The following is a 16,320-nucleotide window of genomic DNA, read 5'->3' as shown; positions in this document are numbered from 1 at the left end:
GTGTTGAAGTGCTAGAGCAGAGACATGAGTGAGGAACGTAAAGGAGAGAGAGAGCCGGTGACATCTGAGCTGATGTGGCACATATGCATGCGGTGGTCGAGGTGGGAGCAGCCTGGGCAGAAATGTGCAGGTGTGATGAAGGCTGGGTGTTCTGAAACATCCAAGAGGGAGGTGTCGAAAGCCTGTGGTACATGAGACGGTAAAAACAGATAGGAACCAGCAATGAAGGACCTTGACTGCCAGGAAAGAGCTTGGATGTTTTCCTGCCCAGGGTTCGAGCAGAGGAGTGACATGGATGGACTTGGGTGCTGGGAATGCAGTGACTTGGCATTTTGAAGTGTTAGCATATGGGTCTCCTTCCCGCCCTGAACATGCTGTGCCCCTCACCCATGTGGTCAATGGAATGGAATATCCCTTCTCGTATGATACTTTTGGGGACCCACAAATATGTTTTCATTTCTTTTAGAATCAGAAAGAAAAATGAGTATAATAGTAATGAATATGTAACAATGAACCCATCCTGGATTGTATTCATCTTTATATCAAAGTAGTTGTAAAATATAAATTTAATATCTTGATTCACACTAATCTAAAGTGCCTGGGGCTCATGAAAATCAAAATCATCATGCTCCCCGGCACAGGACGGGAGCAGCTCTTGAGTTTCAACACAGCAGATTAGCAACGCAGAAAGAAAACTGTGTTTGAGTTGCAGAGTCTGGGTCTCTGAGCATCGGAGGAGCGTGGGAAGGACCAGTTACCTACCACGCCAGCCTCCATCAGGGGCAGGGAAGAGCCTTAGACAAGAGGGAGTCCCCTGGGTACTACTCCAGGAAGGGGGTCAGATGCCATATTGCCTGAGATGAGAAATGAAGATTCAATCAAGATTACATAGAATGTTTCCACGTCTTGGCCACCATGAATAATGCTGCAACGAACATAGGGGTGCATATATCTTTGGGAATACATGATTTCTAGTTTTTCTGATATATACTCATGAGAGGAATTGTTGGGTCATATGGTAGCTCTATTCTTTTTTTAAAATATATTTTTTATTGATTTCAGAGAGGAAGGGAGAGGGAGAGAGAGATAGAAATATCAATGATGAGAGAGAATCATTGATTGGTTGACTCCTGCATGCCACACACTGGGGATTGAGCCCTCAACTCGGGCGTATGCCCTGACCAGGAATTGAATTGTGACCTCCTGGTTCATAGGTCAACGCTCAATCACTGAGCCACTTCGGCTGGACCTGTGAGTTCTTCATATATTTTGGAAATTAAACCTTTGTCAGAACTACTGTTTGCAAATATTACCTCCCATCTGGTTAGCTGCCTTTTTGTTTTGCTGTCAGCTTCTTTTGCTGTGCAGGAAACAATCAAAGTGTCCTGCGATAGAGGACTGGGTAAAGAAGACGTGGTCCATATACACAATGGAGTACTACTCAGCCATAAGAAAGGATGAAATAGCGCCATTTGCAACAACATGGCTGGACCTTGAGAACATTATGCTAAGTGAAATGAGTCAGTCCGGAAAAGCTAAGAATCACATGATTTCACTCACATGCAGGATATAAAACTGAAACTCCTGAACACAAACAGCAGTGTGGTGGTTGCCAGAGGGAAGTGGGTGGAGGGGGAAGGGGGCCCCAATATATGGTGACAGAATATTTGACTTTGGGTGGTGGGCACATGGTGCAATATACAGATCTTGTAACATAGGACCCCACACCTGAAACCTGTATGTTCATGCTGACCAATGTCACCCCAATAACTTTAATGAAATAAATAAATAAATAAATAAATAAATAAATAAAGACTACATTGAATGATAGAAAAATAAAGTTTTACTCTGGAAACTCCTGAACTTGTACACTGTAGGCCTTGCCCATCAGCAAGAGCTCCACTCCACACCCCAATAAACATTTAAAAATGCACCACTGCTCGGGGGGAGGAGGTGAAATGGATGACGGGGGTCAAAAGTTACAAGCTTCCAGCCCTGCCGGCATGGCTCAGTGGTTGAGCTTTGACCTATGAACCAGGAGGTCACAGTTTGAGTCCCAGCTGGGACACATGCCTGGGTTGCAGGCTCAATCCCCAGTGTGGGGCATGCAGGAGGCCAATCAATGATTCCCTGTCATCATTGATGTTTCCATCTCTCTCTCCCTCTCCCTTCCTCTCTGAAAAAATAAAAAAATAAAATAAAATAAAGGCTTAAAAGTTATAAACTTTCAGCCATAACCGGTTTGGCTCAGTGGATAGAGTGTTGGCCTGTGGACTCAAGGGTCCCAGGTTCGATTCCGGTCAAGGGCATGTACCTTGGTTGCGGGCACATCCCCAGTTGGGGGTGTGCAATAGGCAGCTGATCAATGTTTCTTTCTCATCGATGTTTCTAACTCTCTCTCCCTCTCCCTTCCTCTCTGTAAAAAATCAATAAAATATATATATTTTAAAAAGTTATAAACTTTCAGCTAAAAGATAAATAAGTCCTGGAGATGTGATGTACAGCATGGTGACTATAGTTAACAATACTGTAATGTATATTTGAAAGTTGCTAAGAGAGTAGATCTTAAAAGTTCTCATCACAAGAAAAAAAAAAGTGACTGTATGAGGTCATGGACATTACCTAAACTTGTGGTATTCATTTCACAATATTCATATACCAAATTATGTTGTGCACCTGAAACTAATACAATGTTGTGCATTAATTATATCTCAATAAAAGTAGAAATAAATAAACATGCACTCGTATTAGGTTCCTCAAAAGATTAAAAATACAATTATAAATCCCACTTCTGAGTATATATGCAAAACAGGGTCTCAAAGAGATATTTGCACACTCATATTCATTGCAGCATTTTTTCACAGTTGCCAAGAGATAGAAAGGGTAAAGAAAATGTGGGATACACACACATCTATATAATAGACTACTACCCAGCTTTAAAAAAGAAGGAAATCCTGGTTCACGCTACAACATGAATTAACCTTGAGGACATCATGCTAAGTGAAATAAGCTGTCCACAAAAAGACAAATGCTGCCCGATTCCATTATCTGTGATCCCTAGAGTAATAAAACTCATAGAAATAGGAAGTAGAGTGGTGGTTGCCAGGGTTCTCGCCTGAGGGAGGGAGGATGGAGAATTGTTATTTAATGGGCATAGGGTTTCAGTTTGCAAGATGAGAAAGTTCTGGAGATCTGTTGCGCAACAATGTGCATATGGATAACACTGCTGAACTGTACACTTGAAAATGGTTAAGATGGTAAATTTTATATTATGTATTTTTTACCCCCCAAAATGCAAATACATCCCAACTTATATGGGTTTTTGTTTTGTTTTTTTGCTGTAAAAATATTTGAAGAGACTTTTATAACTTAGCTTTTGAAGCTGGTTGAGTACAAGCAGCTAGTTTGATTTACTGCTGGCCTTGACTTCTCTGCAAACATCATGCATTCTTGGGAACTTGGGGATTCTTACCGAGTGAGAAAATGTGACCTACAAATTGTTTTCATGCACAGTGACACGCTTTAAAATACTAAACTTCACCGTGGATGAAGCTGACAGGGTGCTACATTTAGAAGGTATTTAAGTAAACACGGACTATTTTTAAACATTTTGTGGTTTTAATATTTTGGATCCACTGCTTCCCTTCTCAAGGATTTTCCTGAGCTGGAAGCCCATGCCCATGGGGAAACTGTCCCTGCCCAGAGGGAAGGCCTCCTCATGGCCTCCTTCCGCCCTTCCCTGTCAGACGGCGGCTGCCCGCGCCTGTCCTGCCGGTGCCAAGCCTCGATGGCAGCCCTCACACCAAGGTCAGAGGGCCCAGCTATGGACCTGCAAATGCTGGGCACAGGAGGCTGCACTAAACTCAATGCCACAGGGAGCCCTGGCAGGCTCCGGGCTGAGCGACAGCGGTGTGCCAACAGGTCTGGACTCAGCAATTGTGAGAAGCCTGGAGGGGGCAGGCTGAGGGGCGTTCTGTGCCCAGCTGCCCCCGGCCCTGCCCATCTTGACACCCCTACCTGTCCCATTTAGACAGATAGGATTAAATACAACTTTAAAACCGAGGCCCACAGTGAAGAGTGGGAGCCCTGGAACCAGCCCCCTGCGTTTAAATCCTGGCTCCTCCATTGCAATAGAGCCTGCTGTGTGGCTGCAAGCAAGTCACTCTGTCTCTCTGGGCCCCGTTTGCTTCATCTGTGAAGTGGGGCAATGGCGGCTGCATCACCCACCACCCCGAGTAGCTGTGAATAGAGCATGTTGATGTCACCAGACCTCAGGAGGCGCATGCACATGCTGAGCCTCTCCGGCCCGAAGGGGAGAGGATGTATGTGTGCCAGACAGGGGACTTGGCCGGGGGCCAGTGCAGCTGCAGCTGGAACATAAACCTGCTGTGGCTTCTGGCGCCACAGCCGCCCTGCTCCAGCTCCAGACAGGACCCGGCCGGGGTGACAGGAACCAGAGCCGTGGGGCGAAAGTTGGAGCCACAGGAGGTGGGAGGGGGAACAGGAGGTGGAAGTGGCTCCTGGTCCCCAGCCTGACTCCTGCTCACACAGCTCTTGTACACCCTTCACATCCAACAGCCCCTCTGGCAGGGCTCCCCAGCTGCCGTCCCCTTCTCCACTCCCACAGCTCCTAGTGCAAAAAGAGGCCAACCATCATCCGAGCCTGTGGGGAAAAGGTGCGGATGGACTTGCCTGACGCAGGGTTGCCAGAAACCTTCAAGTTGTAAAAAGCGCAGTATCGGTGCGATAAAGCGAGCTAGGCCTGTGTGTCCCTCTGTGCCAAGCTTCTCCTCCGTAGTGTAAGAATGACCAGGACATCCCCACGTGACTGTAGGTAGCAACAGTCCATTCGTCCTCATTGCTGAACGTATTCTACAGCGTGGAGGCAGCTCCCTCCGTAGCTGCTGGGCCCTTCATCCTGAATGGACATCTGTACCGTGTCCGGTTTGGGGCTGTTAGGAAGAAGGCTGCTAACATTCTTGAGTGTGAGTCTTCCAGGGGACAGGCGACTCAGTCCTCTCAGGGGAACATACGAGCAGAGCTGCTGGGTCCTTGGCTGAGTCCTAAGCAGGTCAATTCTTATCACCGCCCCCAGCGTTTCACACCTGCCCCCTCCACCTCACCAGTGGCCCACCTGGTCTCCTCTCTTCCCCTCCAGGATCCGAGGAGCAGAAACTCCAGATTCCTCAGCCACACAGCCGTCCTGAGCTCGCTCCTGCCGCTCCTGTGGGCCAGGCCTCCCTCTCCCAGCTGAAGGGCCAACTGGGTTGGTCAACAAGGAGACACAGAACTTTCTTCCTGGAGGCTGAGGTCTGCTCTCATGGCCCTTCAGGACTGTCACCTGGGGTATGTCCTGGTGTCCTAGCCACCTTCCCCTCATAGGACAGGGACAGCTCAAAGCCCGGGGAAGACAACAGGCAGCTAGGACTCACAGAAAGGGGGGCGGGGGGGGGCGAGGAATAGCCCGTAGACAAATGCCCCCCGTTGGGGACTGAGCCTGGAGATATCGGCTCAAGGACGTCTCCCTGAGCACAGGGGCAGCTTTTGACTTCTTAGGGCCTTAGGTCTGGCCTGGGGTCCCTTCAGGGTCCATGTGGGATTCAGAACCTGTTCTTCCCCTCACGCTGGCCAACTGAGCCTTACACTCAAAGCAGGCCACTTGGGGACGACCAAGGCGACATCGGCCATACCTCCCCCAACAGCCCCGGCTGGAGCAGGTCCACAGTGGAAGGAAAGGGGTCTCCTGCCCTGTCAAGACAGAGAAGGCCTCCCTCGCTCAATGTCTGGGACGTTCTCAGACACCTGGGGCCGGGGGCTGGTCAGAGAGGCCGGGCTGTGGCCCTGGGACTCAGCTCCGGGTCCATCGGTGCTCTCGCCCACGGCGCCCTTGGCCCTCAGCCCAGACCCAGGTTCCTCTCTTCCCAGAAGTTCATCCCCCTGAATGGAGTTTCGTGCTTTACCCTCATTAACCTTCTGAACCTTCCAGAAAGGAGTGGAAACGCCCTGCCTCATCCTCTCCCACAGAGGAAACTGGGGGTGGGAGTGGGGGGCGGTAAGGGGGCCACCCTGGGCTTGTGCTCAGATCCGGGGCAGGCGTCAGAGAACTGGGCACCCCTGCAGCCCCCTCTCCTCCAGCCCTGCCCCTCCAGCCAAGCTCTGAGACCCCTCCCTGACCCTCCAGCTGGGTTCCCATCCCCTGTATTTTCTGCCCTGGTGGCACGTATCAAGCCTCTATTTTTTCATCTGCAAATGAGGCTAATCATGGGATTGCCCCAAGGATTTGGGGGTTCACACATGTGAATTGTTCAGGCCAGTGCCTGGTGTCCAGTAAGTGTTGTACAGGGGTCAGCCTCTCTTCTGAGTCACCATGTCCTTCTGTGTGTGGCCTTCTCTGGGTTGGGTTGAGAGTGACCAGGGAGGCTGACAAGGGAGAGCCAGCTTTGTGGGCAGATAGGAGATGGTCTTGGGATCCTTGAGACTCCCAGGGGACCAGTAACTTGCAGTGCAAGGGGTCACAGGTGGCCACAAGGAGGTGACATATGAGCTGGGCGTGAAGGACCAGGGGGATTTGGGCTCCAGAAAAGGGATGGAATGTGGGGTAAAAAGAACATGTGTGAGCCCTTGGGCTATCACCCCAATAACACAGGGCCTGACTCTGGGCAGCTCAAACCTCCCAGCAAGCAGGAATTCCAGACGCTGTAACACCATGTCCCCAGCATCCTGCAAGTCCCTAGGGGGACCCCAGAAATATCCTGCATCTTGGCCTGAAATGTTCCCCTAGGGAGGTGCCTCCAATGGGGTGGCTCTCTTGGGTCAGGCCCTTTGCATCGTTGTGCCCCAGGGAGCTGATGGGGTCAGACCCAGAAGCACCCCACCCCCCAGACTCCAGGACCAGCTGATGCCTTCCTCTCTGGGGCCTCAGAGCCCCTCTTTGTGAGCCAGCATTCCCAGGAGAGCCCTGGGTCCCATGCCAAAGAAGGGGTGCAAATACTTGTGTGGGGAGCAGAGCTGCCTAATTTCCTACAACAGTCCCCTTGGCCACCTAGGCTCCTGCTGCAGGGGGCACAGGGGTGTCTGGGGAAGGGGCCAGGGCATGGAGACAGCACAGGAGGACTAGCGGCTGCAAAGGGCATTGGGGGCCGGGCCAACGGGAGAGGGGCATGGGGTGATCCCCTCTGTATCACCAGTTTGGGGTGATGGGTTGTGAATGGTCCCGTCCCTGACATACATTCTCTTTCTTTCTTCTTCTTCCTGCTCTATTTTTGCCCCTTTCCCTACTGAGCCCAAACCTGGAACCAGCCTTTTGTGTTCATTGGGAAACGGCTGTGCCCAGCTCTGGGCCAGCTCAGACGGCTTCCCCCCCAGGAAGTGAGTTCTCATGGCTTGTCCGAGTTAAAAATAGAGGCAGGAGACAGTGAGAAACAGGCAAAGAAACATAGGAGAAGGGGACACAGAGAGACAGACAGCCAGGAAGACAGAGGGGCAGAAGGAGGCAGCGAGGGCTGCAGCAGGTCCCCGCCCCATGCATGTGTCCATGTATCAGGGGGATATCAGGTGACATGTGGCCCACTGGACGACACTTCATGACCTAAGACCACTGTCACTGAGCCTGTTTCCCCAGGGTTGTGCCCCTGAGGGCCGGAGGGCCGAGCGGGTTGTTGCAGCCACACCGTGTGGTCAGTGTCACTCCCCGGCTCGCGCTCCAGGTCCCCAGAAGGGCCCAGGCGTGGCCGGGTCCCCGCGGGAATTCGGGGGTGGGGAGAATCCCACCCATACCACGCTGGCCTCCCCCAGCCCCTGAGGTTGGGTTCTGGACTCAGCACGGCAGGTCCCAAGAAAGTGGTTTAAGTCTTTGTGGCCAGGCTGTGTCTATCACGTGTCCCCGGGGGGGGGGGGGGGCGTGTGGTCTGGGAGAGAGGTTCATGGGGGTCTTCTCCAGCATTCGGCCTGGGGGCTGGAGGACCACAGAACCAGGAGGTGCGGGCGGGGGCAGCTCTAGGTTTGGCTGTGGGGAGGCATGGCGGCCTGAGGGGTCTCTGGGATATCGTCAGAGGCAGCCAGGATCCCTGTCCTCTAACTGCGCTGGGATCAGCTCCTGCAGAGTCCCCTCCCCGGCCTCGGGCAGCCCTCTGTCCGGGACAGGACTGTGTGGTCATCTGTCCACCCCTCCCCAGTCTGGAGACCACGAGGGGAGGGTCTGATGCCACAGGACCGGCACAAAGACAGCCATGTCCCTGTGAGACCGTAAGAAACACTGTAGTCCCCCCTTATTCACAGGTTCAGTTACCCGCAGTCAACGGTGGCCCAAATATATGACATGGAAAATTCCAGAAATAAACAACTTATACGTTTTAAAGTGTGCCGCGTTCTGAGTGGCATTATTAAGTTAAGTCCTGCTCTGTCCTGCTTAGGACATGACTCATCCTTTGTCCAGCGTGTCCTCCCTGCTTCTGCTCCTCACTCCTTCACCACTTAGTAGCCATCTCACTTATCAGAGCGACTGTCCTATTTGATTATTAGTCATCGCTGTTAATCTTTTCCTGTGCCTAGTTGTAAATTAAATTTTATCATAAGTAAGTATGCATGGGGGAAACAGTGTATATAGGATTCGATACCATCTGAGTTTTTAGGCATCCGGTAGAGTCTTGGAGCATATACCCTGTGGATAAGGGGGGGCTACCCATGTATTTGGTCTTGGTCCCTGGTTCCTGGCACAGAGCTCCTAAAACCCTGGGAATGTTGAGAGGTAGGGGTGAGAGGAGCATCTTTTGCTGTTCATAATGAGCCCTACCTGAGGTTATGCTTCATGGGGTGAGTCCTAGACAGCTTTAGGGTGCAGGCTGGTCACCAGAGGAACCAGCCATGGGATTAGGGGGTTGGAACTTTCAGCCCCACCCCCATCCCAATGATGTCCAGGGAGGGGAGAGGGGTTGGAGAAAGAGTTCAGTCACCAATGGCCAGTGCTTTCATCAATCATGCCTGGTAGTGGAACCTCCATAGAAAAAAACAACACCAGACAATGGGGTTCAGAGAGCTTCTAGGCCGGAGAACACATAGAGGTGTGGGAGGGGGGCACCCTCCAAGAGGGCACGAAGCTCTGCTCAACCCCTTCAGACCCAGCCCCGTGCACCCCTCCTATGATGCTATTCCAAGCTGCATCCTTTGTCATAAACCGGTAATGCTCAGTAAACTGTTTTTCCTGAGTTCTGCACGCGTTCCAGCAAACTATCAGAACTGAGGAGGTGGTCATGGGAATCCCTGATTTATAAACAAGCTGGACGGAAGTGTGCGTACCCCGGGCACGCACTGCTTGCAACTACTCTGAAGAGGGGCGGTCTTGTGGGACTGAGCCCTTTAGCTGTAGGGTCTGCACTGACTCCAGGCAGTGAGTGTCAGAGTGAGTTTAATTATAGACACCCCGTTGGTGTCTGGAGAGTTGGAGAACTAGTTGGTGTGAAAACCCCCCCACATTTGGTGTCAGAAGTGCTGTGAGTAAAAGCAGATTGCAGACCCTCTAAGTTCCTTGTTGGCCCTTCTCTGTCCTGCTATGGGCCCCGGAGGCTGGGCCATGGACCATGGGCCACACCATCCAACCCCTCTGCCCTCTTGCTTCTGGTCAGGTGTGGTCCGTGGAGGCACCAGTAAGCCATCAGAAGGCAGGAGAGAGGCAGGGATATGTACTCACCAGCTCCCTCCAGTGGCTGCGCCCCTCACCCTGCAGCCCCCGCTTCTGCCAGGTGGACCCTGCCCGTGGCTCCTAGTCACTGGTTCTGAAACACCACGCCCTCCCCTCGAGTCAGCCGTCGGGTTAGGTGTGCTTATGGCCCCATCAGTGCCTTAGGTCACCCTCTCCTGTTGGTTCCCTAACGCTGCCCACACCTCTGTAAACTCTCTCAATTGCCCTGCTAGAGGCATGCCATCTGTTTCCTGCCAGGGCCAACCCACACAGGGCGTAGGTTTGTGGAGTGCAAGGCCTTAGGGTCACCTAGTTCAACCTTCGCTTTTAACAGCAAGGGACACTGAGGCCCAGAGAGGGTGAGTGATCTGTCCGGGGTCACCAGCCACAGGGGTGGGGCTCATGGTAGCTCTGGAAAGGCTGTGGAAAGATGAGGACAAGTTGGAGGTCTGTTTGCTTCCTCCCCTGCCTGCCTCTCCCCGCCTGGCTCCCCCAGGGCCAAGTGAGCATTTCCTGCAGCAGCAGGAGCAGGATGTGTCTGCACCGGCTAATAAAGCAATTAGGGCCATGTGCACCTCCCAGAGACAGGCAGCTGCAAAGCCAGCCAGCGCCCTCCCTCCCGATCCCCTGCCCCAGTGGGTGAGGCCCTCCACCTGGCATGGGGTGCCTCCTGATGGTCCCCACCCCACCCCACCCTCTAGCTGCCCCCAACCTGCCCACCCAGCAGACCCCAACCACTTCCAGGCCTTTGCACATGCTGTTGCTCTCGCCTGGGCACCCTTCCCGTGCCCACCGGGGACAGTGCAGCCCCTTCCCCAAGGCCACACCCGCTTAGGAAGCCTCCTCGAGCCTCCGTGCCTGTTTCCCTCCATCACTGTGCGTGATAATAACCCCCTCTCCTCCTTCACAAGGAGGGCGGAAGCTTGCTCGAGTCATCTCCAGCCCTCAGGGCCCACCCGGCGTGGAGCTGATCATGGAAATGCTGGGTGCCGGGATTAGGTTCAGGGCTGGAGTTTGCTGTGGGCTGAGCCCAGGCTTCTCTGGGAGCTGAGTTTCACATTTACTTCCGGTCCCCGGGCCCAGAGCAAGCACAGGGCTGGGTGAAGCTTAGACGCTGCACCTCTTGTACAGGAACTGGAGAAAGGGGAGGTGAAGGGCCCTCAGTCCTCCAGCCAGGAGGCGAGGCCAGCAGGAGAGAGGGGCCACGGGAGGATGCTGGGGGTGAGGGGAGCAAGTGTCAAACACGCAGAGCCGGGGCAGCCCATTCACCTCCTTGGTTTGGACTCACCTCGGCCCAGTGGGCAGTGTGATCATCCCCATTTTACAGATCCCCATCGGGACACCGAGGCTGGAAGAGGGGCTCGCTCTGCCCTAGATGGGTGAGCTGGCCTGGGACCCTGGGCCTCAGCCCTGGCACTACATCCTCCTAAGACCCTCACCCCCGAGGATCTGGGGGCAGCGGGTTGGGAAACATGCAGGTACGAGTATACAACGACACAGATGTACAGGGGAGTGCCAGGGACATTTATTTCTGAGGTCCAGAAGCTGCAGGACATGCTCCCAGCCCAGGCTCTGCAGCCTGGACCAGGGAGGAGGTTGAGGGATAGATGGGAGCCCCTTGGAGCCACTCAGGAGCCCCCCACAGCTGGACGGCTGAACATGTGGTGGGGGTTATATCTTCTCATGAACGCCAACTCCCCTGGTCCCGAAATGGGGGTGCTCCCACAGGTGTCATAGCTTGGGTGGGGGACAGGGAGGAGAGAAGGAGAGAGAATGATGAACATAGGGCCTGAGGCCCCCTGACTGTTGCCTAGACTAGAGCTTGGAGTTCTAGGCATAGGAGCCGGAGAAACTGAAGCTCCACTGGCCAGGCTGGACTAACCAAAGGAAACCAGCCTATTCCTCTACACTTCACAAAGCCAGCTCTCCCCTCCCCGGCCTTTGTCAGCACCCAGCCCCCATGCCCTCCTCTTCCACTCCCCACACCCCAGGATGCCTGTCTCCCCTAATAAAAACCCACCACTGGCTTCCTCCGGCCTTCAGGATACAGCCATTCCCTTGCCTGGCTGCCCGCAACCCTCCAGCCCCAGCACTTCCCCCTCTCTCTCCTCCCCAAATCCTACCCAGGGATAGGCTTCCCCTTTCCTCTAGGGCTATTTGGACACCCCTTCTTCCCCAGGCCCCCACATGAACTCTGAATGAAAAGCTTGAGGCAACGATTAGCACTTGGCCTAAAAGCAATTCACCTGGGTGACTCCCGACTGGAGTTTGCTGCCTACCCCCATGTACAATTCCAGTTATTGCCACCAGGGGGCAGTGGCGCTCACTTGGAAATTGTGAACCCCTTGGGCAGGTAGCAGGGAGAGACAAGGGAGGGAGAGGTTAAGAGGTTCTGGAACCTTGGGGATTCCTTGCTCAATAATTGTTACCCATGTCTGGCCTTCAGGGAAAGCCACTCCAGCAAGCCTAGCCAGGGGGAGCTGGGCTGGGGGCCTGGGCCGGGGGCTTCTACGGAAGAATCGAGAGACGGCAAAGGGGATAAAGGTGGTCCAGGTCAGGGACCTCATCCCAGGGGCCCTGTCCACTTACCAGGTGTAGATGAGCAGGCCAAGGAGGGCCGTGAGGAGGACAGCCAGCAGGACTGACAGGATGGCAATGATGACCACTGTACCCGCGCTCTGGAGCCCTGGGGTAGTCTGGAGTGCCTCAGCTGAGGGGCATGAGGGGACCCCACAGGCAGGCAGGGCAGGCCATGCAGGGAGGAAAGAGATACGATCTGACCTGAGAAGGGGGGCCTGGAACAGCCTCCAGATCAACCACCCCACACCCAGGTTGGGGGCGGGGTACCTGCCGACAGCACAATGGTAACGGTGGCTCTGACCGGCGGGGGCTGGCCCACACCCAGTCCTCAGGACAGGATCTCCCTAGTGTGTGATCTGCTCATCTGTCCCCATACCTTGCTGCAGATGGGTGTCACTGGACCACTCTGTCTCAGCCACGGGTCCTCTGTCACTCATCACCAGGAACTTCACTCTAAACAGAAGGCCCAGCATTGGGGGTGAGGGTCCCTGGGTCCTGGACTTTTGGACCCTGGTGCCTATCAGTCTGCCCCCTTGACGCCCAGGTCCTGGTGGGTGGGGGAGGGGGACTAAGGTTGAAAGCATAGCCTTGGACTCCAAGGACAGCGGTGACATGTCCCAGCTGTGTGGCCTTGTGTGCACCATCCCTCACCCTCTCTGGGCCTCGGTGTCCTCACTTGGGAAATGTGTGTGGAGCGGACTAGATCCCCCAGCACTGAACATCAGTGAGTCACGCCCTGAGTGAGGGGAGATGGCTTGAGGGACCATCCCTCTCAGGGGCACCCTGCCTGGATGGGGAGACTCCACCTGTGGGATCCAAATTGCCCATAGGGGCAGGGGCTCAAGTCAGGGTCCCTCTGCTCCAGAAAGACAGGAGAATTCACCCAGGCCTCCTCCCACTTGCAGCACTAGGGCAGGGAACCCGGGCACCAGCGGGGAGCTGCCCCAGCTCAGGTTTGGGCACAGGCAGAGCTGCTCACCGGTAGGGACCTGGGCCTGGCAGGGGGTGGTTGCAGCCCCTTGTGGTTGGGGAGCAGCCGGTGTCATTGCCCACACGGAGGACCCGGAGCTGGTTGCCAGGCTGGCTCCCCGGATAGAGCGCCCGGTTGGCCATCAGCGTGAGGTAGTAGCCCTTCTGGGGGAAGTCGGCAGGGACTGGGGTGTCCTCCACCCTCCGTGGGGCGATGAAGTTCTGGGAGGCTGAGGATGGCATTTGGGTCAGATGGTGGGGAATGATGGCTCTGACAATAGGGGCTGGTCCACCCCCAGTCCTCAGGAGCCTGCAGGTCCCCAGGCCTAGTGTTTGACCTGCTCACCTGGCCCCATATGGCAGGGGGGCCACATGGGCAGGGCTCCAGCCCATCCCACCAGGCCAGGCAGCCCCTGGCCACATCCCCGGCAGCACCTCCTCCACTCCCTCCACCCCTGCTGCTCCTCCAACGCCCCGTCCATCTCACCGAGGGAGAACCAAGGCCCGCCCCCGGGGCACCCACCGTTGCTGTGGGCCACCACCAGCCAGATGGGGTCGAAGTCGGAGATGTTGAGGCGACTGAACTGGCCTCGCGGCTGCTCCAGCGTGAAGGTGGACTGCGTGAGTGTCCCCGCGAGCGTGGCACTTGAGAGCTGGGGCACATAGTGGATGCGCTCTGGGGCCGGTGGGTCAGAGAAGAGGCTCAGCCAGAAAACCAAGCTCCCACAGCCCAGACTGAGGGGAGGAGGGAGCCAGGAGCCCAGTCTGAGGGAGAGGCACGGCCCCGCCCTGGGGCCCGAGTTTGAGGGAGACTGAGGGCTTTTCCTGGGAGCTTTGTTCAGGCTTTCGTCAGGAGGGCCCTGGCAGCTCTGTGCCCGCGAGTCCAGCCCTGGCCCTGCCTTGGGCCTTGGAGGGATGGGCTCCGGGAGGTCGGGGAGGCCCACCTGGCCCTGCCCTGCCTGGGCCTCTGTGTGATGGACAGGGGACAGGGAAGGGGACAGGAGGCCCTCCTCCCAGCTGCAGGAAGTTCTTCTGGGGAAGGGATCATAGGCTTTTTTAGGGTGACACTCAGATTTGAGGGAGCCTGAACCCTCTGGTGCCCAGTGAGTTCCCTCCAGCTCCACCCACATGGCCCAGATTGCTTTGCTTGATGAGAGAAATGAGTGGCTGGGGTGCAGGGGGGGCAGGGACAGTGACAGAGGAAATTCCACTCCAAGACCTCAGCCTGGATGTGGGCCACCAAGGAGGGGGCTATGTCCTGGCTCAGAGCCTAGGACACCCTCTCCTCCCCACCCAGCGCTCTGCTCACTCACCCGTCCCGCCCTCAGGCACTTTCCCTCTGGAACTTGGCCCCTCTTGGCCCCTCACAGTCTCATCTGGGAAAAGCATCCGTGTCCAGCCCTGCTGCTGGGGGAGCTCAGAACCCCTAACTCCTCCCTGGGCCCCTTGAGAGCAGTGCTCCTCCTCTCTTCAGCCCCAAATACCGGAGAGCCGCAGAGAAATGAGGTGAGCTTCTATGCAAGTCTCCAGGACCCTCTCCCCCCATTTTGGTTCAATTCGGTTCAATTAGATTCATTTCTATTTTATTCCAGTTCACTCCCCAGGTTCAGAGCTAGCACCTTCCTTTCTCTGAGCTCCCAGTTCTGTCTCAGGCCCAGTGCACAGTGCACACAGCAAGGACTTCATGCTGCTTAATGAGGGAAAAGGCAGGGAGGCTGCGTCTCTAAGCCCCTCTGGTTTGAGAGCTCCCAGTGACCAATGCCTGTGCCCCCTTGGAGAGCTTCCTTGGGGTTGTCCTTGTAGACTTCTTTTAACCTTTGCTCAGGACAGGAAGCGGGGCAAGGAGGGGAGAAGGGGGACCATTTGGTGAGAAATGGGGTGCGGGCTCAGGGTGCACAGAGATGAAACCCAGAGAGAGAGGAGGCATTGCTCACTCCCCTATCTTGGCGCGGGGACCTGCCTTGTGACCTCCTTGGTGGGTTGTCTCTCCTGACCCACCCAAGACCCGGTCCCCAGCCGTGAGGCATGGAGGTGAGGCCTGTCCTGAAGCCTGGGCACAGTGGGCACCCCTGCCCCACCTCCCCTCTCACTCACCCAGGCCTGTCCCCAGCTGCAGGCAGATCAGCAGCAGCAACGGTGGCATCAGCAGCCCAGACTGTCCCCCACTGAGCCCCATGGCCCGGCCAAGTCCAACGGTTTGTCAGAGGGTCTGTCTGCAGCGTCCAGAGCTCCGAGCTCCTGGGCTGGGCTGGGCTGGGCTGTGGGGGGGAGGCTGCTGCTGGCACCTCCTGCTGCCCCTCCCAGGTGCCCCCTCCTCCCAAACAACTGGTTGGACAGGTTTTGGGCAGAATCTGCTGGCCCCATGGACTTGGCATTGCTAGGGAGGGGTCTGAAGAGAACAATCAGTTGCTGCTGCCAAGACACTGACAAGCCTGAACACCCTCACCCCAAATCTAGGAGGGCCAGGGAGGGGCCGTGGAGCGAGGAGGCAGCCCCGTGAGAGTCCTGCCACACCCTATGAAATCTTCTCATCCAAACAGCCCCCAACCTGGCAGCGAGAGCTCTCCACAGCCTTCCTGTGCAGAAAGGGGTTCCCCCTGCCCCCCGTTTCCTAGATGAAACATAGAGAGGGGAAGGAGCTGTGTTCAAGATCATCCAGCCAGCCAGGCAGAGCCCCAATTAGAGGATCACACCCAGAGGCAAGCTCACAGGGGGCTCCCTGACATCACCCTCCCTCCTCTCCTCACCCAGATGACCTGCCCTCTCTCCAACTGTGGCCACTGCCCAGGCGGGACAGCACAGATTACTGAATAGGGCCCAGGCGGGTGGGAAGAGCATGGACGGACCCCGTCTCACCTGGACAGGAGCGGCCGCCCCACATGGGTTTCCGGCCTCGGGCACCAGCCCCTCTCAGCCAGGTGTCTGCACCTGGCCAGGGATACCCTCCCCAAACTCAATCTCCTTTTAGGAATAGTAAAAATAAAAAATATATTTAACCATTATAAATATTTTCTAGCTATTATAATGCATTTACACTCCTTTAACTCTATTTTTTTTTTTTCCGAGAGTAAGGGAGAGGGGGAGAGAGATAAAAA

At 55.3% G+C, this 16,320-nt stretch overlaps 1 protein-coding gene across 1 annotated transcript; it reads right to left on the bottom strand.

The window, feature by feature from the left end:
- Window positions 1-11,179: 11,179 nt before the first annotated feature.
- LOC307104944 (uroplakin-3b-like protein 1) lies at window positions 11,180-15,499 on the bottom strand. The gene is made up of 6 exons (XM_079780236.1): window positions 15,320-15,499; window positions 13,749-13,901; window positions 13,236-13,455; window positions 12,633-12,709; window positions 12,266-12,386; window positions 11,180-11,413 (listed from the first exon to the last, which is right to left on the bottom strand). The coding sequence occupies exons 1-6, from the start codon at window positions 15,399-15,401 to the stop codon at window positions 11,305-11,307; spliced, it is 762 nt and encodes a 253-aa protein (XP_079636362.1). The 5' UTR covers window positions 15,402-15,499; the 3' UTR covers window positions 11,180-11,304.
- Window positions 15,500-16,320: the final 821 nt, after the last annotated feature.

This window comes from Cnephaeus nilssonii (genome assembly GCF_951640355.1).
Source record: "Cnephaeus nilssonii genome assembly, chromosome: 2".
In the NCBI taxonomy this organism is placed as follows: Eukaryota; Metazoa; Chordata; class Mammalia; order Chiroptera; family Vespertilionidae; genus Cnephaeus; species Cnephaeus nilssonii.
This window is presented reverse-complemented; position numbering and strand designations above follow the sequence as displayed.

Coding starts and splice junctions, on each gene's coding strand:
- LOC307104944 (XM_079780236.1), bottom strand. CDS start 15,401: ATGGGGCTCAGTGGGGGACAGTCTGGGCTGCTGATGCCACCGTTGCTG. Junction 12,710..13,235: donor CCAGGCCCAGGTCCCTACCG/GTGAGCAGCTCT, acceptor CCTTCTGTTTAG/AGTGAAGTTCCTGGTGATGA. Junction 12,387..12,632: donor TGACACCCATCTGCAGCAAG/GTATGGGGACAG, acceptor CATGCCCCTCAG/CTGAGGCACTCCAGACTACC.